General features: G+C 42.8%; 3 protein-coding genes across 5 annotated transcripts in view; 1 reads left to right on the top strand and 2 right to left on the bottom strand.

Annotated features, from left to right (window-relative positions):
* Positions 1-1,416: 1,416 nt before the first annotated feature.
* On the bottom strand, positions 1,417-7,236 carry LOC120109931 (protein STABILIZED1-like). 2 transcript variants are annotated; one of them, XR_005510739.1, is made up of 2 exons: positions 4,008-7,236; positions 1,417-1,808 (listed from the first exon to the last, which is right to left on the bottom strand). XR_005510739.1 is itself a non-coding variant. In XM_039123731.1 (2 exons), exon 1 carries the CDS (start codon positions 7,200-7,202, stop codon positions 4,095-4,097), a length of 3,108 nt encoding a protein of 1,035 aa, XP_038979659.1. In that variant the 5' UTR covers positions 7,203-7,236; the 3' UTR covers positions 1,417-1,808; positions 4,063-4,094. The 2 variants fall into 2 exon arrangements, 1 of the variants encoding a protein (XP_038979659.1); XM_039123731.1 differs by having other exon boundaries at positions 4,063-7,236.
* Positions 7,237-17,429: 10,193 nt separating this feature from the next.
* On the top strand, positions 17,430-22,041 carry LOC120109930 (clathrin light chain 2-like). Its single transcript, XM_039123730.1, has 3 exons — positions 17,430-17,941; positions 20,993-21,146; positions 21,256-22,041. The coding sequence occupies exons 1-3, from the start codon at positions 17,538-17,540 to the stop codon at positions 21,700-21,702; spliced, it is 1,005 nt and encodes a 334-aa protein (XP_038979658.1). The 5' UTR covers positions 17,430-17,537; the 3' UTR covers positions 21,703-22,041.
* A 553-nt stretch (positions 22,042-22,594) lies between these two features.
* The window catches only part of LOC103721119 (cold-responsive protein kinase 1-like), a 28,356-nt gene continuing 26,967 nt past the window's right edge, over positions 22,595-23,983 (bottom strand). For both annotated transcript variants that reach the window (XM_008811182.4, XM_008811181.4), the window contains exon 7: positions 22,595-23,455. In XM_008811182.4, the coding sequence (XP_008809404.1) occupies positions 23,138-23,455 (318 nt within the window). In that variant the 3' untranslated portion in view covers positions 22,595-23,137. The remainder of the gene's footprint in view (positions 23,456-23,983) is intronic.

Raw genomic sequence — 23,983 nt, 5'->3', positions numbered from 1 at the left:
AACTGTTTGAGACTTTAGAATCCAGGAGTGCATGGCACCCTAGAACTTACTTTCAGCATAGCACCCACTTCTTGTCATCATCAACTACAATATTGCATATTAATTATGAGAGTTCACTCCCAATCTAAGTAATAGACTAAATGATTAGTTAACTTTTAGCCAGACAAAATGCCCCTCGCTACTCCTGAAGTCACTTCTATTCAGTGTATTTTTCAAGGAACGCCGTACCGGCCGGTACCGGAAACAGATGAAAGCCGGTATTTCCCGATTTTTCTGTGCGAACCGGCCGGTACCGGAGCCCGTACCGGTCGGTACCGGTCGGTACCGGCCGGTACCGCTCGGTACCGGCCTCGTACCGGTACGGGTTTTTTTTTCCGAACCACAGCGCCTCGCGCTGTGGTTTTTGAAACCACGCGCCGCGCGTGGTCAAAAACCGGCGCGTGGTTTTAAGGAAGAAGTAGCCCACGAGCCACTTCTTTCAAACAAAACAAAAAAAAGCTGTGGCCTGGGGAAAAAAAAGCTCGGCCACAGCTTTTTTTTTTGATGGGAAAGGAAGTGGCCTCCGGCCACTCCTTCCCATCAAAAAACAAAGAAGTGGCCGAGAGGCCACTTCTGTTCTATCAAATCAAAAAAAGAAGTGGCCTCTCGGCACTCGTCCTGATTTTAGATATCCTAGAGTACTTTAAATGTATGTAAATGATTGTATTTTAATTTGAAGATATTTTATGTGCATCATTTTATCATTTGGAACGGGAGGAAAACATAACATGCATCATCTATATTTCAAATTTCAACCCTAAATTTAAATATAAAAATATCAAAAATCATGAAAAAAGCAATAAAAAAACATCAATCTTCACTTAATTTAAGATCCAACAGAGACAATATTTATATTAAAAAAAAAGTCTGGCTTGCGGTACCGTCCGGACCGGTACCGTACCGGTCCGGCCGGCCACCGGTACGGCGAACCTTACTATTTTTCCTAATTCTGCATACAATCGCATGTGCCTACCAGCAGTTCTAATAATAAGTATTCTAGCTATTATGATGATGATGATATCAGAAGATCCTTTATCACTGTAATCATGTGATAGCAGTGCATCACCTATAGAAATAATCATGTATATCAACTGAACCTCTGGAGTATCTTTTGGTAGCTCCTACACATCTAAGTGCTTTTTATCATCAAAGATCAAATCTTGTGCGTTCAAGTGATTTCTGAGATCAACAGAATATTACATAAAGTAATGTGAAGATCCATATATCAAGATCCTTTAATTTTGGTGCCTACCTCAACACATTAAACTGTAACTATAATATAATTTAGAATTCAACATTTGATAATGAAGGAACAAACATTGTGAACTAGGAGGATCATTTTTTAACAAAGCATTTAGATGAAAGTTCATATAAGACTTTGGACGTCCAAGAAGCAGATGATTAATAATCAAACATGATGTCACTTGTTAAACTGCAATTCCTTACAATCTTAACACATCATTAATATTTCAGAGAGTTCCATTATGTCATGTTCTTATAGAAATTGCATATAGAACAATTAAAACAGACACTGACATTCCAATACAATAACTGGAAAGTGAACCTAATTACCTAGATACTTGAGGAATACTATCCAACCTGAAGACCCATATGGAATGACTTTGGCAAGTTAGCTTGACTTTGGCAAGATGTTCTCAGCTTTAAATGTACACAAGGAACCTGGTTCCCCTGATACCTAAGAGGACTGAATAACCATGGTAGGAAAGCTGAGGCTCGAAATGTTTTGAATTCTTCTCTTCAGGATAGAGCTGAGAGCAACATCATGTAAGTGTAAGAGCTAATGCAAAATTAGATAATATTGTTCACAAATATTACATCACATTTGATCAAAAGGCAGAGAAAAAAATTGAGACAGCAGTATAACAGTATACTCCATCGAGGTGCTGCATGAAGTATTTTTCCTACAAATAATCATACTGAAAATAAACAAAAAGGCAAATTCATAAATAATAAATAAAGTAAATCTCATGCATTGCAAAATTTCTTAAATAAGAACATATCTGAATGATCCACTATGCATCCTCTCTTTTATGGAAAGAGAAATGATGATCTAGCATTATTCAAGAGTGAAATATATTTATTGCAAACTAATTGTTACAAGAAAAGAATTGGAAAAGTATGATAGCCCTGAAACAAGTCCTGATTCAATATTTGAAAGAACATACTTGAGGATAGGTGTTTTTCACCACATGTAATGGTGTTCTAACAATCAGGAGAACATACCAAAGGGTAGCAGAAATAGTGCTTTGAGAATCAAGCTCATAACAGATGATTAAACAAACAAGCTTGTAATGTAGTTGGTATGCAGAGTTCCAAAGATGCCAAAGAAATAAGTCCTGCTTAATAAAAGCACAATATCACAAAGCAAAAAAAAAAAGGCAAGAAATGCTTTTATGTTCCTTACAATTTTTGAGCATACTAATGGCGAGAGAGATGTGAAATAGCAAAGGTATCTGGAGGAAAAATGAAGGAAAGAGTGGTTGGACACAAATTAGGTACACCTTACAGTAATATTTACCTGGAGAGGGAGAGAGGACAAGAAGAAGCAAAGTATATGTTGTCATTGTGTTATGAAGGAAAGAACTACTAGAAAGAAAAAGAACCACCAGTCAATAGAAAGATGAGGAAGGAGTAGGAGAAAGAGGGAAATAGAAAAAGGAAACTGAAAATAGTCTCCTACCAGAAGAAAAGTCTAAGTCGAGAAAGACTCCTTTTTTCCTCAAAATAATTCAAAACAAAGCTTGGAAACTGACTGACAAACCCTCCTGTTAACATTCTTCCGATGAAGTCTTTAGAGGACTCTAAAATAAAATAATAAATAAAGCCCTTCTTAGGACACTACAGTAGCATAAACAGTGGATGCTATAAATGCAACTATATGTCTACTTCAAAAGAATGAGACTATCCCTCTTAGACAGGGATAACAATGGTGTGAAGCTGCTCACGAACAGTTCATGTTCAGTTTGGTTCTAGGCTTGAACAAGCTCGAATTAAATGTAAAAATCTGCAGATGATCTTAAATTTGTCTTGCAATTAATTTCATATGGAGCCTGAGCAGACCCAGATTGAGAGCTGGCCTCAATGAAGCTTTAATAGATAACCATAACCATCAAGTCTTTTCCCAGCTATTTATAAGCAAAAATAGGAAAGTCAATGATTAATTCCTTTGAAACAGGGCCAAAGGGAAATTACATCAAAGATGGTAATGAAGCTGGAAAAATATACCCAAAAGAAGGAAGAAGCATGCATCACAAAACAAACTATTTGTGTTTAACCATTGTAATCAGCGATTATAAGATCAACCAAGTCAATGTTATTTTTGCATGTACTAATTGCTAATTAAGGTAGCAAAACAACTCCTGGTTAACAATATATGACCAAAAAAAAGTCTCAAGCTCAAGCTTATCGTAATTTGACGAATTTCGAAAATTGATGAGTTCAGCATGAAAAGTAAATTAGCAAACTATATAAAGCATGAACTAGTACATGTCAATCATATCCAGCAATCAATGATTGGCAACAAGTACGTTAGAACGCACTCTAATATTTTGCCTCTCACACATGACTCTTGAGGACAGAATTTGCACCTTATAAAAATTTAAAATATCTAGTCCTAAACACAGAAAATGAAAGTACTTATGCTAATGTTTTTGGACGAAAAGCAAATGGTTGTTTATTAAGCTAAAAGATCCTCTACAGAACAATATCAGAATTTTTACTGATTTGAATGATTCTATGTCTGCTAATAATATAATCTAGACAAAAAAGAAAAAAGTCACCAGAGTGTTTAAATCCTTTTCCATAGCCTCCTTTAAACCTCAAAGCAAAAGAGCAACCCACGTATTATGTTTGATATGAAAATGATGATCCAGTAATCAAATGATCCAGTAGCATAAACAGAATGTAAGTTCCAATACAAAATATCAGAAGAGTTTTGTTAAACCTACTTGACCATAAAGAAGAAGCAAATAGAAAGCTTCTACATCAAAACACCCACCACACCTTACGAAATTTTGGCTGCTCTATTACAAAATTTAGGACTTGATGCCATCTGTGGTGGTAGAGCTCTCTTCTTTACCCAGAACAACCACTGCTTTCTTGAGAACGGCTTCAATTGGCAGGTGGGAATTCTCCACAGCCTTGGAGATTGCTTGCCATCTCTCACCATGCTTTGGTTCTGCAGAAATGCATCTTTTCAGGACATCCTTTTGCTGTTCCTCAGTACCATGTTGAAGTTCAAATTTGTAGTACAAAGCCCAGAAGTCTCCAATGTCAGGAGCAAGAGTAACTGCCCTGTTGAACCAGTTCCTTGCCTTATCCACCTTCCTATCATGCCAAAAGAGTTTCGCCACAGCTGCAATAACATGTGGATCATGATCACACCGTTTAAGAGCATCTGCACTTTTTGATTTGCGTTGAGGCCGTGGAACCATCTCAATGGAAGCAGCCCACAAGATCCCACTTGTTGGACATTCCTGCAATGCTTTCGCCATCAAGGAATCTGCTTCCTTCTTGTTCCCATGTCTGGATTCAGCACGGATAGCTGCAAGCCAAAGTTCTGGGCTCTGAGGATTCTTCTTTCTAGCCATAGTAAGAACAGCACGAGCTTTGCTCAGACCATTCATCCTTTCCTCTAGGTTAGCAAGCGAGAGCCAAAGAGAGATGCAATTGGGGCAGTGTTTCAGACCATTTTCATAATCTTCCTTCGCCCGTTCTCCTCGACCAAATCGTTCCTCCATCTGACCAAGCATCAGCCACAACTTGAAAAATGAAGGGAATAACTTCAATCCTTCCTCCAGCAGCCTCCTTTCCTCTGAGATGTTCCCTAATTCCCTCTCAACAATAGCAGACTTCATCCACACCCTCTCAGTTCCTCCTCTCTCCCGGGCTTTAGCTAGAAGCATTCTTGCTCTCTCTGGCTCATGGTTCTCAAACTCAAGCTTGAATGCAGCAAGCCAAATCTCCTCCGAATTGGGAATTGCAGCATATGCTTCCTGAAGAATTGCTCGAGCTGCAGGAACATCTCCTGCCAACCACTTCTCTTTTGCACCCATCAGCCAAAGTACCTCAGCCTGTGGCCTATAAGTGACTGCCCTCCTTAGGAGGGCATCAAGAGATTCCCTAGTCCCATGGCTCTTCTCAAGCTGGGCTGCCTTGAGCCAAATACTCTTCTTGGTTAGGAACACTGTAAGTGCATGTGCATAGATGGCCCGAGCCGTCTCAATTGAACCACGCTTCTTGCACTCCTCAGCATCCGCAACCCACGTCCTCTTCCTATCTTCTTCCTCCACCCCAATGCCAATTGTATTGTGAATGATAGCCTGACATGTTGCAACTGATCCAGCTCGTTCAGCAGCCTCTGCTTCCTTCATCCAAGCTTCTCTGTCAATCTCCAGACCTTCTCTCTGCAAAGACCTTATGCCTCTCTCGATTACCTTGCCAACTGATGCAATATTACCATTAGCTTCCTCAAGCTTTGCAGCAGTGATCCAAATTGCAGGCTCCTTAGAAAGCCTCTCCCTTGCCTTGTTGAGCACCTTCTTCGCCTGCTCATAGGTTTCCAGCCTCGCGAGTGCAAGCCACAGCTCAACATGAAGCGGACAGCACTCCACAGCCCTATGGAGCAAAACTCTTGCATCCTCCTCGTTTGCCAATTCCACAACAGCCTTCCACAACCTCACAGAATCAGGGATGTACTCCAACCCTTTCCTCAACACTCTGCTGCGGTTCACATCATTATGCTCCAATTTCGCAGCCTGTAACCATAGCTTCACTGAGTTCGGAATAGCCTTCACACCTTTCGCAATCACTGCCTTGGCTTCATCCGGGCTCGCCAGCCTACAAGCTTCCAACCAGACATCCTCGTTCTTTGGGCATTCTTCACACCCTTTCTGAATCAACTGCCTTGCTACCTGGATCTTCCCCGCAACCTCCTCCAGCCTGGCCGCCGCAATCCATCCTGGCGGATGCTTGGGGTTTGTCTGGATCACCGACTTAAGCAACAGTCTTGCCTTCTTGATATCAGAAATCTCAGCATCACTTGTGATCTTCATACTCTTGAGATCAGTTAGGTACCCCTTTGGATCCACAACAGTAAGCCCAGAAACAGAGTCAGACAACCGATCCAGCTTCAAAGAAAGCACTGTGCCCCTCCCTTCTCCAACGGCCGTGAGATCGGTTACCGGAGTCTGCGACCATGGAGTCTCCATTCCCCCAGCTGCTCGGCTCTTGGGGTCCAAGGCGGTGACGTGCTCCTGCTCCTGCCTTGCCTTCTCAAGGAGGGTATCTGGCACCGGCACGAAGCTCTCGAACCGCTTCTTCTTGTTCCTGAGCGAGTAATCCCCAATCTCAGGGATGCTTTCCCACTGCTCTGGGGTCAGATCAACTAGCTTCCTCTTGAGGTCAGCGAACTGCTCCGTGATCTTAGGGTTTGAAGCGCGGTATTTCTCGATCTCCTGCTTCAGCCTCGCCTCCCTCCGATCCTTCCTTCTCGAATCCATCCTCTTCTCGATGCTCTCCCACACCGCATCCGCCTCCTTGTCGTCCTCATCATACTCGGCGGAGGCAAAGAGCCCAACATCGTTCCCCTCGAACTCATCAAACTTCTGGTTCTCATCGTATCCCTTCTCGTCGGCCTCCTCCTCGTCCTCCTCATCCTCGCCGCCGGCTCCCTTGCCACGGCCACGGCCGACGCCAGGAGCAACGCCGCTGCCGACGGCGGCGGCGGAGCGGTCGGGGAGGTCGGGGGCGGCGCGGGCGGGACCGATATCGGACCGGGTGGTGAATCCGGTGGCGCCACGGCCGAGCCCGGCGACGTAGTTCGGAGGCGGCCTGGAGTTGAGGAATTCGTAGCGGGCGGGCCTCGCCGGGCCGGCGGCGGTCTGGGTGCCACCGAGGAGGGGGATGTGGAGGATCAAGGTGGAGTCTGGGCGGACGGCGAGGTCGGCGAGGGTGGTGGAGGAGTCGCCATCGCCGCCGACGGCGGCGGGGATGAGGCTGCGGGAGGAGAGAAAGAGGCGCTGGAGATGGACCGGGACGCCGGATCCGGCCTCGACAGCGAGCTTGAGGGCATGGAGGGAGGTGGAATTAATGTTTAGATCTAGCGCTAGGGTTTTGCGGTCTAGGGTTCGTACAAAGACCATCGTCGCAGGATTCGAACACCTTCGTGATAGGGGACGAGATGACCCAATGGACGGGAATGTAAGCATATGTATAGATATATATATATATATATATATATAGGTGATGCCTTCTGGAATTATCTGAGAAAAATCTAAAGTCGGTGGCGGTGGGTTCAGGCTCGACGCCCTGACCGGACAAAACTTGAAAGCTGGGCTCGGGTCGGTTCTGGCAAATGTCCATTTCATATTAGGTGATAACGTGTTCGGAGATCATTATATGTTAAAAGTTATTAACTAAAATGTAATTAAATCTACTTTTTGAAGACAAATGTATATGATTTTGAGAAAGTTGCAAAGGGGGATGGATGCGCGCAAAGACCTTTTGGAGATGGTTCCTATTTGGGGTAGTTTTACTCAGCTGGGACTTCACCTGTGGTCTCAAAGGATGATCAGTTGGATAGCGAGTACCATTGGGAAGCCGTTATATATTTATCCAAGCTACCAACAAATGAACTATACCATTTGATCCCTCGCTTAGTCAAAATTGTAATAAAATGCATCATGGAGGGAAGTCATCCGATAAAAGTTTGACTTTAAGGCAAATATAATCGGATCAAATTTCACCCACTTTAAAACTATACCTAAACCAAAAATATATTTATTACGCCAGAACGTAACCCAAACTCAATTAAATTTTTATATCTATTTATATTTGTTATACCCAAGCATAACCCCAAACTCCATTGAATCTCCATATCTATATTGCCATAACAGTACTAGATTATAAAAAAATCATGCATCGAGTCAGATTTCATGAAGAAATTGAGTAATTAACAAGTTATTTAATGACGTGGAGATGGAATCCTGCTTTACTAGAAAAAATTATCTAATAAATTCAACTATTATTTTTGTTATTTAAGCATCATGCAATCAAAAATATGAAGATCAAGCTTGAACCCTTTTCCCGCTACCAAACTCGACTATAAGAAGGCCAACGTCGCTCTTTTGATCACCTCTTCTCTCTTCGTAATCTCTTTCGGTTATACCTTTGATCTAGAAGGAGCATGAGCTCATAGCCGTATTAGCCCTTTTTCTTTTGAACCATCGAGGGACAAATGTACTAAAAAACTTATTCGCTGATGGAGAATAATAAGAGGCCTAGTAGCTAGATTGAGCAATCATATGGGCATGCCACTAGCATCGTGTTAGCCACAAAGAATAATGGTAGTAACATAACCCTAGGTATCTTGACTTTCAAAGATTTCGCTACCATCACAATTTGTTCAAAGGAGAAAATAAGAAGGTATAACTGAGGTTACGAGGTACTTTACTACTACTGTTACGGATACATTAGAATCCTACTAGAAAATTAAAGTATAAAATTCAAAAGAAAAAAGCAAGGATAACTTAAAAGATAAAGATAAACTGATTTGATTGATTGGCCAAAAAGTCTTTTGTCCCAACTACATTCCATTGTTTATACTAGAATACAAACGATACAGTAATCGACTATTTCCAATAGTAACAGCTCACATTTGCCCTTCGCCTCTTTTGATAGTTTTAATAACCAACGCCAACCATCCTCCAATATTTATGATGTCATCATGGCTAGATCTTGTATCATATGTCAGACCGATAGCCATACTCAATCAATCTCAAACATGTCACAGTTGGTCTTCACTTGATCTACCCATAATAGTTTCCCCTGTTGATAGTCCCTAGACTCTACCACAAGTGCATGGGTCATGACAAGTAGAATAGGGCAAAAAGAGTATCGTTTCCACAAGGAGGCGATTCAAGTACCAATTTATAAATTTCCTATATTATTTAGACAACCCCAAATTGATGTGACTGACTGCAATTTCTTGACCTGAAAAATCAAATGTGAAAGGTTCCTAGGGCTTGGATTTCATCAATTGAATTCCTTCAATGAATTTAAATCTGATTGTTAATATTCTGCTAATTACAATGACCGAATCCCTTTTTTTTATGTAATATCCTCTTTCAAGGTATAACACCTATACCTATATTAATCCTATGTCTATTTTCGTGATCATAGAAATTAATATAAATTCATTATGATCTGTGAAATTCTTGATTGTAGGTCACAAGGGTGTGCATTTATTTCTAAACTACACCACCAATGTTTGATAAATTCACCAACTAATATCGAACTTCAACTTTCGTTACTTCATTCAACATCTTAAGCATGCAATTCATGGCCAGTAAATTGCAAGAATGAAAACCGAAATCATCAAATTGCAATTAACAAAAGATATTCAATACAACCATACTCAATTCATATCAAAAATTCAATGACTACGTCCTAGCCCTAGGATAAGAAAACTAGCAAATCATAACTAATAAATCAATCCAATTATTTCTCAAACATAAATTCGCATTCAACATTCTTAATAATAATTCAGCAAATAAAAAATAAAAATATATATATATATAAGAGAAAGGAAAAGAACTCTGTATTTGCAAAAATCCTCCATTTCGTTCTTTCTCCCAGAATTCCAGCTTTTTCTTCCTCTCGGAATTTCTAGCTTTTCCTCCTCTCGGAATTTCAGATTCTCTGCTTCTTTTTTTTTTATCTGCTTCTCCTCCTCTTCGTATCTGCTAGCTCTCCTTCTCTTTTTCGGAATTTTCTTTTTTTGAATTTTAAAACAAATTTCCTCCCTATCTGCTAGCTCTCCTTCTCTTTTTCGGAATTTCCTTTTTTTGAATTTTAAAACAGATTTCCTCCCTATCTGCTAGCTGAAATCCCGAAATTCTAGGCTGATTTTTAGACTCGACTCCCAGCTGGATTTAGAGCACCAAAACGATATACTTTGGAGTTGGACCCTTCACGAAAGTTTTAGATATAGTTCTCAGTTTTCCAACGCATCTGGGTTTGCATTATTCTGACTTATATAACTCCAGATACAAGCTGAAAACCGAAATAGGGTATGGGCCGCAGTAAAATTCTGGACAGATTCGGACTTCTCCGTTTCGGCTAAGTTTTGGACTTTAAAACGGCAGAACTTGGTTTTATGATCTTCATAAAAGTTTTAGGTCTCCATCTTATCTTTCCAGCAAGCTAAACAACATCTGAAACGGAGGTCTGTAGCTCCGGTTAGAACCCAAAAACCAAACAGTATTCTGGGTTGACTAGACCAGCCCAATTTCAACCAATTCAATAATTAAACACCTGCAAAATACCAAAAATTTTCAAGAATTAAATAAATATAAAAGACACCTAAATTCTAGATAAATGAGCTAAGAACATACAAAACACTCTAAAATAAAATAATTAAGACTAAAAAAATGTGTGAAATAAATTTCCACATCACCTGTCCATCTCTTTCATTACTTGTTATATCCATATTAACCATGGAATACAATGCTCATTCGCTCGGTCTAGTACACATTATGTGTCAAGTAATGACTCTTTATTTAGGACGAACGATTAGGCTAATTCAATTTTAGCCACTTAGTTTGATGGTTTTTGCACTCATCTATTAGGCGCCATATCTCCGTCTTTGATGAGACCGGGTAATGCTAAAATCTTGGCTTAAGATTTTTTGAGTTTCTTTTTTGGATCCTTTGTCAGAGCTGCCATATGTACGGTGATCCTGAGCAGTAGAATATGGTATAAACAAACCAATACGTAGTCCATTGTCATCAAAGGTATGACAACAAAAAGGGTTGGAAGTATTGGCTTTAGAGCATTGAGGGGAAGGGCCCAAGCTAGTGCAGGAGGTATGGCTATGGCAGTGCAAGGCAAAAGGGTGGTGGTTGTGCCCGTAAACAGAAAAGTTGAGGAGGCGAGCAAAGAAGTAAGAGAAGCATAACATGTTATGGTCCACCTTGCTTTCCACTACAGTTTGAGCTAAAACTTAGATCTACTCAGCACAGGCACCTCACACGGCACCCACAACATGGCTGTAAAGTTCAAGATGGTGTAGGCTGTGCTAAATCGCACAAAAGATGGACCTAAGAGGCCATCATTCCAAGATTTGGTCCAATTTTGGAGCATAGGTCATGTATTTCTTTTGGAACGCCACAAGGTTGGCCCGGAAGAAGTACTTTTATTGGCTATATCCGTACACGTTATGTATGATACTTTTGTTTCAACAAAAGAAGAAGAAGAAGAAGAACCTCCAGGGCCTCCACACATCATGACTTAATAATTCCTTGAGCTATGCACAACCATTCCTTCCTTCTTTGAGATGGAGAAGACAAAAAAGAAGGCTTCACCTCCGGGGCATGAATAAGGAGAAAGTTTGACCTTTTAAAATATAAATTCGAGGGAAAGTTATGTGTTAATTTTGTTGATTCATCTCATGATCTTATAATCCCAACATTCTTCATATCACTTACATAGACTTGCACACCTTCTTTTCCAGCAAAAGGTCCATGACCCCCTAATCTACATCAAAATTTTAACTGAAACTTTCTTCTCTGGAGGATCGAATACTCCAAGAACCATCCACAAGCATGAGTTCACAAGAATTTTTTTTATTATTTTTATATTGGAAATTTCTTACAATCTGTTCCGCGAGGAATTAATTTGTGGTGTTTTAGCTATTCTTTTTTATGGAGAATTTTCTTGATATTTTCTTTATATCTCATGGTTCTAAGGTTGTATGTAGATTCTGCTAAGGTTAAAATGGAGGCAGTTTCGAAGAGCATGAGTATATCTAAGGCTAATTGTGATCTAGGAGGCAAGATGGAATTGGATCCCAAGAGCTTGAAACAGAAGCATGATGATGATGATGATGATGATGCAAGCAAGTGTTGCTGGAAATTGGGCCTGGGGGCGGCCGTCCGGCTGAGAAGAAGGAGCTCCAGTGCAGGAATGGCGGGTGGTGGTACATCGGCGGGCGGCGTCCTCCGGGGGATCTGCAAAAAGCCGGTGGCCGGGGTTTCTGGCGCCAGCCCTCCGATGCTTAAGTCAGAGGGGGGCTTAATTTTGGAGAAAGAGAGGGACTGTATATATAAGTCCGAAGCCCTCCCTTGAGAGGAAGAAGCCCTTTTTTAGAGGGAGAAGCTCCCCTTTTATAGGGGAAGTGCCAGGGTTACCTGTGATGTGACTGGGCGAATTAATGGGTTACCTCACGATTCGACGTGGGCGTGGAAGTAATGAGTTGCCGTGGATGGCCCGTTCCCATCATGAGAGGAGATGGCGTGCAGCCAGAGCTTGCTTGTGGCGCGCAGTGCAGTCCATTATTGGGAATGGTGAGGCGTTGACAGTCGTAGCAGGGTATGGTCCCTGGTTAATATGTCGTGGCGTGGCCGGCAAGTAAAGCATGGTGCGGTGAGGCTGCTGCAGGGCATGGCCGCAGCATGTGGACGACGAGGTCGGCCTTCTAAGGTCAGCTTGGCCTTCTGTGCTTGGCCTTCTGTGCTCGGCAGCCTTCTGAGCTCGGCCTACATGAGCTCGGTCTTCTGAGCTCGGCTCGGCCTACATAAGCTCGGTCTTCTGGGCTCGGCCTGCATGAGCTCGGCCTTCTACATGAGCTCGGTCTCCTGAGCTCGGCTCGGCCTGCATGAGCTCGGCTCGGCCTGCATGAGCTCGGTCTTCTGAGCTCGGCAGCCTTCTGAGCTCAGTCTTCTGGTCTCGGTCTTCGGAGCTCGGCAGCCTGCATGAGCTCGGCCTTGCTGTTGGATTTGGGTGCTTTAATTGTACTTGTGGGGTGGTCCATTTTTTCCCCCAACACTATCCCCCAACTTCCGAGTTCGAGCTGCTTTTTGGCTCGGGCGAAGGAAGTAGTCCAGTCGTCGATCATCCTATAATATAGCCAAATATCTATGGAGATGTACGTGCTAAGTAGGGTGTACCTCTCATGCAGTTGGAGTTAAGTGCTTCAGGTCGACTCAGCGACCTTCTTTGGGTTGTGGTCGACTTAGCAGGGTGCCCCCACTCATATTGGGGCGTGTTGTCGCAGAAGGCGTCGAATGTCGTTAAATATCGTCGAAATGTCGTCGAATGTCGTTGAATGCCTTGGGGTCCGCGTAGGTACTACCCCGTTGTCGTTGTCGGGCGCCACAGGGGGCCGCGTAAGTACTACCTCGTTGTCGTTGTCGGGCGCCACGGAGGGCCGCGTAGGTACTACCCCGTATGTCTTTCCGAGGCCGAGGGAGCTTGGGTTCACTGTCGACTCAACGGGGCATCTCGACCTTAGTCGAGGAATCGAGCATAAGGTCGAGGGAGCTTGGGCTCGCTGTCGACATGGCGGCACTTCCCGAGGTCGAGGGGTCTGGAAACGCACTGTCGACACACGGGGCATCCCGACCTTAATCGAGGGATCGTGCGCAAGGTCGAGGGGTCTGGGAATGCACGGTCGACCTGCGACGCTTCCCGAGGTCGAGGGGTCTGGGAACGCACTGTCGACACACGGGGCATCCCGACCTTAGTTGAGGGATCGAGCACAAGGTCGAGGGAGCTTGGGCTCACTGTCGACCTGGTGATGCTTCCCGAGGTCGAGGGTGCTTGGGCTCACTGTCGACTTAGCGGGACATCTCGACCTTAGTCGAGGGATCGTGCGCAAGGTCGAGGGGTCTGGGAACGCACTGTCGACCTGCGACGCTTCTTGAGGTCGAGGGAGCTTGGGCTCACTATCGAATAACGGGGCATTCCGAGTTTTGTCGGGGTCTTTGATGGAGATGGAGATGGAGACCGGAGATGGCCTTGTCTGTTGGCAATCGTGCGTTCCCACCTGGAGGGGGGCGACGTTGGAGATAGAGATACCCGTAGGTCGTCTTTTGCATTCTCCGACCTGAAAATAGGTAAAATATTAAAATTATTTAAAGCCAAAGTGGCATCTTGTACCTTTTGGAGACATTTTGATGGCTCCCGAACTTCGAAGTCCCTCAGGACTTGGCTTAGCACCAGCTTTCTTTGGCTCAATTTTCTGGGAGAGGTGTTTTGTGCTCGGGCTTCTGAGCTCGGCAGCCTTCTGTGCTCGGCAGCCTTCTAAGCTCGGCAGCCTTCTGAGCACGGCAGCCTTTTGAGCTCGGCATTCTGACCTCGGCAGCCTTCTGAACTTGGTAGCCTGCATGAGCTTGGCCTGGATGAGCTCACCAGCCTTCTGAGCTCGGCATGGATGAGACTACTGCAGGTCGTGGCTGCAGCATGTGGATGACGAGCTTGGCCTTCTGAGCTCGGCTCGGCCTGCACGAGCTCAGCCTTCATGAGACTGCTGCAAGTCGTGGCTGCAGCATGTGGATGACGAGCTCGGCCTTCTGAGCTCAGCCTGCATGAGCTCGGCGGGGGCTTCGGTGATGGCGATGCTCTGAAGGAGAGCAACATTGCGGGCGCCGTCCTGAGGACTTACACCCGTGAGGAGGGAGTACATGCTGGTTTCTTACTTGCTGTCGGAAGACAGAAGAGTTTGAAGGGCAACGGGATTTAATGGGGCTGTACCCTTTACCACAGAGGCTTACAATCCCATTTTAAAGCTCCATAACTCTCCTCCTCCTGACCTCAGCTTTTATTTTTCTTCCCCTCCAACTTGTTTGCGTGAGACTCGGGCTACTACTTCTTACTGGTTCCCCCCACGTCCCACGTCATTGCAGCGGGAGCCGTGCCTGATTTGAGATGGCTCGGGTGAAAGTTTCTTCCTCCGCTTGAGGTGAACCCGTGGAGGCGGCACAGGAGGGGCCTCCACTTGTTACAGGCTTTGGACTGCAATAGCTAGCACTTGGACTTGCTGCACCAGCGTGTCGAACTGCTCGGGTTGGACTTGTGGAACTTGATCTACCGGAGGTCTTGGTGGTGAATTCTGCACTGAGCGTCCGGGACTTGGAGCATGATGCCGAGAGGCATCAAAGACTCCTCTGTTCCTTAGTTTCATGGTCGCAACTCGGTCCTTTCCTCTAGCGCCAATTGTTGCTGAAAATTGGATCCGGGGGCGGCCGTCGGCTGAGAAGGAGGAGCTTCGGTGCGGGAATGACGGATGGCGGTACGTCGGCGGGCGGTGTCCTCTGGGGGACCTGCAAAAAGCCGGTGGCCGGGGTTTCCGGCGCTGGCCCTCCGATGCTTAAGTCAGAGGGGGGCTTAATTTTGGAGAAGGAGAGGGACTGTATATATAAGTCCGAAGCCCTCCTTTGGGAGGAAGAAGCCCCTTTTTTTTTAGAGGAAGAAGCTCCGCTTTTATAGGGGAAGTGCCAGGGTTACCTATGATGTGACTGGGCGAATTAATGGGTTACCGTCACGATTCGACGTGGGCGTGGAAGTAATGAGTTGCTGTGGATGGCTCGTTCCCATCATGGGAGGAGATGGCGTGCAGCCAGAGCTTGCTTGTGGCGCGCAGTGCAGTCCATTCTTGGGAATGATGAGGCGTTAACCGTCGTAGCAGGGTATGGTCCCTGGTTGATATGTCGTGGCATGGCCGGCAAGTAAAGCATGGTGCGGTGAGGCTGCTGCAGGGCATGGCCGCAGCATGTAGACGACGAGGTCGGCCTTCTGAGGTCAGCTCGGCCTTCTGTTCTCGGCAGTCTTCTGAGCTCAGCCTGCATGAGCTCGGCTTTCTGCATGAGCTCGGTCTTCTGAGCTCGGCTCGACCTGCATGAGCTCAGTCTTCTGGGCTCGGCCTGCATGAGCTCGGCCTTCTGGACTCGACCTGCAGGAGCTCGGCCTTCTGCATGAGCTCGGTCTTTTGAGCTCGGCTCGGCCTGCATGAGCTCGGTCTTCTGAGCTCGGCTCGGCCTGCATGAGCTCGGCACAGCCTGCATGAGCTCGGCTTGGCCTGCATGAGCTCGGCCTTCTGCATGAGCTCGGTCTTCTGGTCTCGGCCTTCTGAGCTCGGCAGCCTGCATGAGCTCGACAGCTTTCGGAGCTCAGCAGCCTGCATGAGCTCGGCCTTGCTGTCGGATTTGGGTGCTTTAATTGTACTTGTGGGGTAGTCCATTTTTTCCCCCAACAGCAAGAAATTCTCTTAAGGGGATAGCAACCAAACAACTAAAATGGCCAAGCGGCGGGCAAAGATAAGAAAGACACCAACCAACTTAACTAATTGATGGGTAGCATCACCAGCAAGGCTTGGCTCCACCTGGTAAAACCAAGGCTAAATTTTATCAAGTTTGAATTCAAAATTCATTCGGATCTTCAGTCAAGGTATTTAGATTATCGCATACATATTGAAATATTTAAATCATAAATTTTTGATGATGACATAATTTTTGTGAGCATGTGTGATTAGTATAATTGATCCAAAAATCTGAAATCAATGAAAAATTTTAGAGACTTAGTTTCTTTTGATAATACATACTATGATAAGCTGTGAAGCTTTATGAAATGGAAGTTTTACAAAGATGAAAAATTATATTTTAGAAATAACACAACAAGTCTCCAGTTGTACATGATAGAAAACTAAAGGAGAGTGCTTAACTATAACTGCTTGGATTTTGTAGGTTGAATAGGTTTTACTCAAGATAACACATTTTACTTGATTAATAATATTAAAATAGTTTGGGTCAAGACCAAAATTGGGTATTCTTAGAACATATTTTTTGATGCTGGCCATGAAGAAAAAGCCAATAAATCTACAAATATTCTAGAGAGAGGTTTTTGGCATACATGCCACTTTTAGCATACATGTCACCTTAGACGGGAGCAACGTAATAGAAGACCAAGGCCTCACCCCGGCCACCCACGTTGATCCAAAATTAGCAAGCCACGCGTCTCTCTCTTCTTTTTTTTTTTTATTTTTTTACATAAATATCCTTTTAAATATCAAATTTTACATAATTATTTTTTTAATTAATATTTACATATATATATCCTTATAAAATATTTATTTTTGCTATTTTTTATATCCTTATTTTTGCATATGTACTCATACCATCTAATATCGATAAAAAATTAATAGTTTTCAAATTAAAATAACTAGAATATCTTTGATGAGTAGACATGCAAAAAGAAATATTTACAAGACGATCGAGGTAATAGACAAAAAAGTAATTTAAAATTTTATTTTATTTTTAATTAAAATAAATATGATTTTTATTAATTATGTTAAAAGAACAGTTATAAAAAAATAGTATTTTATAAAAGTACAGAAATAAATATAAATTTTAAGAGGTTATTCACGTAAATTTGAATTTTAAGTTGGATGTACATGAAAAAAAAAAAAATGGTGGTTCGAGGCCTTGAGCTCGTTTCCCATAACAAGGGGAAAGTTCCAGTTTGGGAAACGAGTTTTGGTTCAAGGGCAGTGTCGTCATCCTCGTCGAAAACTTAGACAGTAATTATTGCGGCCAATTCAACAGCGTCCTTCCCAAAACAAAGCAAAGAGAGGAGAAGGAAGTCGAAACGAAGCCGCGAGAGATCTCAGAGAGGGAGGAGAGAAGACCGATCCCGATACCGAGATGTCGGCGTTCGATACTTTCAGCAACGACGGCGAGGACGGCGGCTACGTGGCCTACGACTCGCAGAGCTATGACTACTCCTCCACCTTCGTCGACGACGCTCCACCGCCGGCCGCCTTCCCCGGAGACATCGGAGGCTTCGGCGGCGGAGCCGGCGAGGACGACGTACCCGTACACAACGCCCACGGCGGCAGCATGCCCAACTCCCCCGAGGGCTACGGCTTCCACGGAGATCCGCAGCAGGGCTACGCCGCGGCGCCCTCTCCCTTCGGGATGCCGGACTCCAACGGGAAGGCGTACGGCGAGGAGGATGAGAACGGCGAGATCTTCGCCTCCGACGGGCCGGTCCTTCCGGACCCGGAGGACATGCGGGAGGAGGGGTTTGCTCTGCGGGAGTGGCGCCGGTGAGGGGTCTTTTCTTCTCGAGATCTGCTTCTCTGATGCGTTATTTCTCTTAGATTTCTCTTGAATTGTGTCGATGTCTCAATATTTTTGATTTGTGGGAGTTATAATGTCAAAAGATGAACGGATCTGGGTTTTTTCTTTTGATCTTTATCGCTGAGATAGCCAAAAAGCTGGCAACTGTGTTTGTTTGCGATCTGAATTTTTGACCAACATTTGAGAATTTTTTGGAAATGGTTTGAATTTTACATTTTGTTTGGTAATCTTGATGTGCAAAATGCACTCATTGCGTTTGGTAATCTGTTCTAGATTTTCAAGTTTCTGAGAGGTTTTCTGTCAAAGTGTATTCTTCTCTGGATTTGTTTTTTATTTTTAAAATTTGGTATTGGAGGTATATCTGAGTTCAACTGTTTTAACATTCTATTTACCTGGCTCTGATCTTTGCTTCTTGTTTACAAATAAGATCTGATAGATCATTATGAGCAGGAGAGATGTAAAGAGCTAAACTATCAAAGAAGATCTGATAGATCATTATGAGCAGGAGAGATGTAAAGAGCTAAACTATCACATTTTTCATAAACGGCTTTTGTTAATATATGAGCCTTGTGAAAGTATGCTTGGTGATCCTTCGCTATTGGCCTCTTTAGGTTCTTAGAAAGAGGAGATTCAAACCTCTATGAACAGGAACAAAGAACTCTTGTTTAGCGTGTGATATTAAAACATGACAAAAATCTTTACAGGATTCAGAATTTGAGATGTGCATGTTGAATGAGTATTTGACCCAAATTGTAGAATGAGATGATGATGATGATTATTGGGGAATGTGCCCTTTATTTTGACATCAATGTATGACTTTCCTTTAGGATCTGCGCAATTGACACTAAGGACTGTCTAAACAGAACTTCATCGTAAAACATGTCACTTCTAGGGACAAACTAAATAAATCACATTTAAAACATGTCACTTGAGAATGTCTGTTCAATGTTCGGAAATGTTATGGAATGAGAAAAAGTAGGAAATGTTCGAAATACTTTCAGAGGTAGCCCTAAATAGGAATGGTTGGTAAGGCTGCATAAAGCTGGCCCAAACAGTTGGGGCAAGGCTTTGATGGTAATGGCTTCTCAAGCAGCTGTTTGTTTACGGCACTGCTACAATGCTACTGGTATTGACTCGTCTACGTAACTCCACAACATATCTTCCAAGACTGCAATTCCTAAGGGAAGAATGGTACCATGAGATTGACAGCATGTATTTCTAGATTCTTAGATTTGGGTATAGAGAATCTAGGGCTTGGATCCTATAGGGAAATGGATTGCCAATCTGCAAACAAGTTTATGTCTGTTCAGAAGGTTGAAAGTTGAGAGAGGAGAATAAAGATTAAGTAGTTATTAATTACACTTTTATTACATTACCTATTTTGGCATGATTTGATGATGCACTTCATTTATCCTCTAGGTCTGTATATGGGCTCCTTGGTTCTTTCCCATGCTAATGTGATATTGCTTTTCATTCTTTTATTTTCTTTCTTCACCAATCTAAAAGATCTCATTTGGAACTTTTTTTTGTGCCCTTCCATTTGTATAAATTTGTCAGAACACCTAAGGACATTCCTTCTCCCAATGGCCAGAGCACTTTTACTTTTGCAGCTGTAGTAATGGATTTGAATAATTGAATACCATGTAGCATAGCTTAGGTTTTCTAGTTTTTTGTGCTCTTAATCTCTAACATATCTGAAGGTCTCATGCATACCATTGTGATGGGTTTGTAGTCAGAACTGAATAAGATCTGGACTTTGAAAACCAGACGAGCCTGATTGAATCTGGTACCTTGTTGTGCTGTTACAATTGCATTGGGTTAAATTTGTCTTGGTGTCTCTCTATCTTGCAATGTCTATTGGGATTAGAGGCCTTAGATGCTTTGCCTTTTTCCTGACCATCTTTTCCCTTTTCTTAACCTTCAATTGAACTCATATTTACCCTCCAGCAGGTAATTTGAATGGGAAGTGAAGACTAAGTTAATTTAATGAAATTACTTCTATGTATGTATGAATCTAAGTATTTATGCATGTTGGTACGTATATACACCTGCATGCATGCTTATCTCTATTGCATATAGATCATATGGCCGCTTATATCACGATAGCCTCAACAAGATTTAAAATGTTTAACTGATATAGATAAAGTTGTTTGTCCAATCCAGCATTTAGTTAGTGCATCTTAGATTTTCTGGATATCCACATGTAGCAAAGGAGATGCCAAGCAGTTTTCTGCAGGATCTTTCTCAATTCTTTCTGAGAGGGAAACTTGTCCATGCACTGTATTTTATCATATGCGCACCATGGTAGTAAACGTATTCCAAAGCAATTAGACATGAATTTACGTCATGTGCATTGATGATGAGGAAAAACTGAGGTTTTGTCTTGCAAGATGAAGTTTATATGTTTCTCTATCAACTTTGTGGTACAGTTAGAACTAGGATTAACTAATATTACTGTAGGATCCTTTGCTAAGTGATTTTGGCTGTTCATTAATATGACATATTTGTCAAACATTTACTGATTATCTTTTCATTTCATTGGTAGAATTTTCCAAAGATAGAAAAATAACATCATATGGAGATGAGAGATTATACGTGCATGTGATTTGGGTCTATGAGATGACCAAGTTGTTTTGGTTTTATATCCAATTCGGCGCCCTTTTTTTTTAATCTAACTTTGGCTGAGTATGACAATGGGTGAATTCTTAGGGGTACAATTATCTCAAACAGTTTTTCTTTTCACCTACCTTCATGTTCAGTTTGAAGGCCCCCCCCCTCTGATTCACAAGAGCAAGAAAGAAGCACTGGATTGCAGATGAGATAGTATCAAACTGACTGTTTTTTACTTCTTATCTTGCTTAAATCATGATTTAGTTGAAATTGTTCTTGTTGAATTCAAAATAGTGTAAAGACCATTATTTTTTGCAGTTTTTAAGACTTTCTCTCTCTGCTTCTTCAATGAATTTTATGTGTAGTTCTCCTTCAAAAAATGTTATGGTTTTGTTGCACACTTGCAGCCAAAATGCCATCCTTCTTGAGGAGAAAGAGAGAAAGGAAAAGGAGCGGAGGAATGAAATAATTGCTGAAGCTGATGAATACAAGAGGTCTTTCTATGAGAAAAGGAAATTGAACTGTGAAACAAACAAGACCCACAACAGGGAAAGAGAGAAGGTGGAAAGTCTGATGCTTCTAACTCATGCTATCTACTTGCTTGATAACTGTTTATAGTTCTGCTCGAGTATTTGCTCTAAATAGCATTTTCTTCTTTTTTTTTTGTCAGCTATTTCTGGCCAACCAGGAGAAGTTCCATGCTAATGCAGATAAACAGTACTGGAAAGCCATTGCAGAACTCATCCCTCATGAGTTACCAAGCTTTGAGAAGAGAAGAGGGAAGAAAGAACAGGAGAAGAAGCCTTCCATCACGGTAATTCAAGGACCAAAGCCTGGAAAGCCCACTGATCTTACAAGGATGCGTCAGATTTTGCTGAAGCTGAAGCATACTCCCCCACCCCACATGAAACCTCCACCACCACCTGCCCCAGCAGGAGCCAAGGATGCCAAAGATGCCAAAGATGCTAAAGATGGTGCTCTAGCCACTGGAAAGAAACCAGCATCACCTGCCAAAGAAGCCACAGCTAATGGTACCACTGCCTCACCCAAGGGAGAGGCCCCTTCTGCAGCAGAAGGGGAAGAAGCTAAGGTGCCGGAGCCACCTACCACTGCTTGATTGCTGAGAATTGCATTGGTGAACCCCTACTTATTAGTAACATTACGCTCCATTTGTTATTAAGAATAAAAGCTTTGCATCAGCCTGACAGCAGAACAGAGCATTTGTTTGAGTTGTTTGCTTTCCTTGACTGGATTTGTGGAGATTGGTTATTAGGATAGAGAGCTATTCTTTTTGAGATTTTTTTCCCTGTAGAAGATTGGATGCTATACTTTTTTGTCTATCAGAAAATCTTGGCCTGAGGAACCACATTTAGGTGCGCGCACGCATGCGTGCATGCTAGAGCTGTGTCTTGTGTTTCAAATCGGACAGTTTCAGCAGAGTTTGAGCTTTTATTTACTTTGTTGAATTTTGTCGAAGTGATTATCCTGTAGAAGATATGAGTTTCTGAGGTAGAGCTCTTAGCAGTTAAGAAGGTTTTGCAGGTTGTTTGGAAGCAGATTATTGGTGCCATTTAATGCAGTCAGGTTGTTAAGTGGAATTTGTGTTAGCCTGGTAGGCTGGAGCCCTTAACTGATGGCTTTTGTTGGCTTTTCTCTATTATCCCAGGCGGAAAGGATACCGGCAGGAACTGAATAGTTGCTGAATGTAGATGTACCAATGGAGGAATTGTATGGCCTGACTGCACATGCCTCAAAATTGAACATTAAAATAGCCAATCTTGGGATACCAGATTTACCTTGAGAATGGGAGAATGATCAAACAGCAATGGATGAAATGAAACTAGAAATTTCTTTGCCATAAGATGAAACCTGGATTCCCCCTCAGCCTAGAATTATTTTCTTACATAAAAATTTACACCACATTGATAGCTGGGGATTTCAGAACCACCATCCACTTGGATCATCAACTCTAACTAGCCAATTTCTAGGAACAGCCATAAATATAATTATGGATTTCCTAACTCTGTCATATCAATTCACAGCATCCAAAGACTCCCAAGAAACCTACATTTTTTATACAGCACAACTTTTTTTAGACGACAAGATTACTCTCTTGAAGTGGAATGTTACACAGTGCTGCAGGTTGTTAGAAGTCACAGGGGCAGAATAGAAACAAAGAAAACAGGACTTATTCTTAAAACAAGAAGCAGTGTTAAGTCTACATACAAGGATCCCTTGGAATGCGCCCCTCTTGTATGTGATGCAGGAGCCACTTAAAGAGAGGTTTTTTTCTTGGTTCATGCCACTTGCAGGTGAACTCTGCATGCATATAAAGTAGGCCTAAACAGAAAATCATATCGTCGGCAAACCGATCACAAAGTCATCAAAGCATATGGCTGGGTGAGGTAAAGGAATGAAATCCTACATTCTGCTCCTGTTGATGCATGTAATGCAGTTACTTCAATTCATGCAAGTGATGGAAAGACAACTCTTCCTGGTAAGCTTCCTGTCTAGCATGTCTGTTTTAAGTTAACTTTACTGCATGACTGCTTTCATCTAGGAACCAGTTCAGAATAGGTTACAGTAGCAGAGCTGGGTGGAGGAACATTGGTAGACTCTCCTGCTTTCCAGCCTCCACTGGTATGTCTCAAGTCTTGGACGAGACGTGGGGGCGTCAGTTCCTTCTCATTCAGCCTTACTTGCTTGGACAACATCTCAACGACCTGAGGCATGGTAGGTCTTTGCTTGGTTGCTGCCTGCGTGCAGAAAAGGGCAACTTTGATGTATCTTAGTACTTCTTCCTCCAGATATTCTTTAAGATTTGGATCCACGAGCTCTATCAGATTCCCTTCTTCATAAAGCTGCCATGCCTGTAGCGCAGCATCTTTAAGTTAGAAGGATATCAACAAATTTACGAGTCATAAGTTTCAAGATCATGAAAACAAAAGATGCTACTAAATCAATAGCTTCAATTAATGGAACTTTAAAACAAAACCAGTCAATGAAGTTCCTCCAAGGGGAGTAATAAGAGTAGAGAACAGATTAGTGAAGCCAAGTGTTAAATGCCGTTTCATGAACATCACCACAACTCTTTTTTCAAACAAAAAAGAAAAACAGAAAAACACTACTCCTGCAGGCTAAATTCAAAAGTGGGTCTGGCCTATCTCATTAAATAGATAAGCACTTGGCAATTCAGCATAGTCCCCAAACTTGTATAGTTCATACATTATGGTTATTCTACTGGCCGATCTCCTTAAGCAGTCTTCCCTTCTACCTCACTTTGTTCCTGCATTCAAGCGGTAGAGAATGGTTGCAAAAGGGGCTGTTGTGATCATCTCCAGTGGTACAAGGCAGTAGCTCGGTTCGACGGCAGTTCAGACTTGGTTTTAGATGCAGCT

The sequence above is a fragment of the Phoenix dactylifera genome, chromosome 2, assembly GCF_009389715.1.
Source record: "Phoenix dactylifera cultivar Barhee BC4 chromosome 2, palm_55x_up_171113_PBpolish2nd_filt_p, whole genome shotgun sequence".
NCBI classification, from domain to species: domain Eukaryota; kingdom Viridiplantae; phylum Streptophyta; class Magnoliopsida; order Arecales; family Arecaceae; genus Phoenix; species Phoenix dactylifera.
Note: the sequence above shows the minus strand (reverse complement) of the source record. Positions and strands in the feature narration are given on the sequence as shown.

Excerpts from the sequence above, each read along its gene's own strand:
- LOC120109931 (XM_039123731.1), bottom strand. The coding sequence starts at position 7,202 with ATGGTCTTTGTACGAACCCTAGACCGCAAAACCCTAGCGCTAGATCTA.
- LOC120109930 (XM_039123730.1), top strand. The coding sequence starts at position 17,538 with ATGTCGGCGTTCGATACTTTCAGCAACGACGGCGAGGACGGCGGCTAC. Across the intron at positions 17,942-20,992 it reads GCTCTGCGGGAGTGGCGCCG|CCAAAATGCCATCCTTCTTG; the intron begins GTGAGGGGTCTT and ends GCACACTTGCAG. Across the intron at positions 21,147-21,255 it reads ACAACAGGGAAAGAGAGAAG|CTATTTCTGGCCAACCAGGA; the intron begins GTGGAAAGTCTG and ends TTTTTTTGTCAG.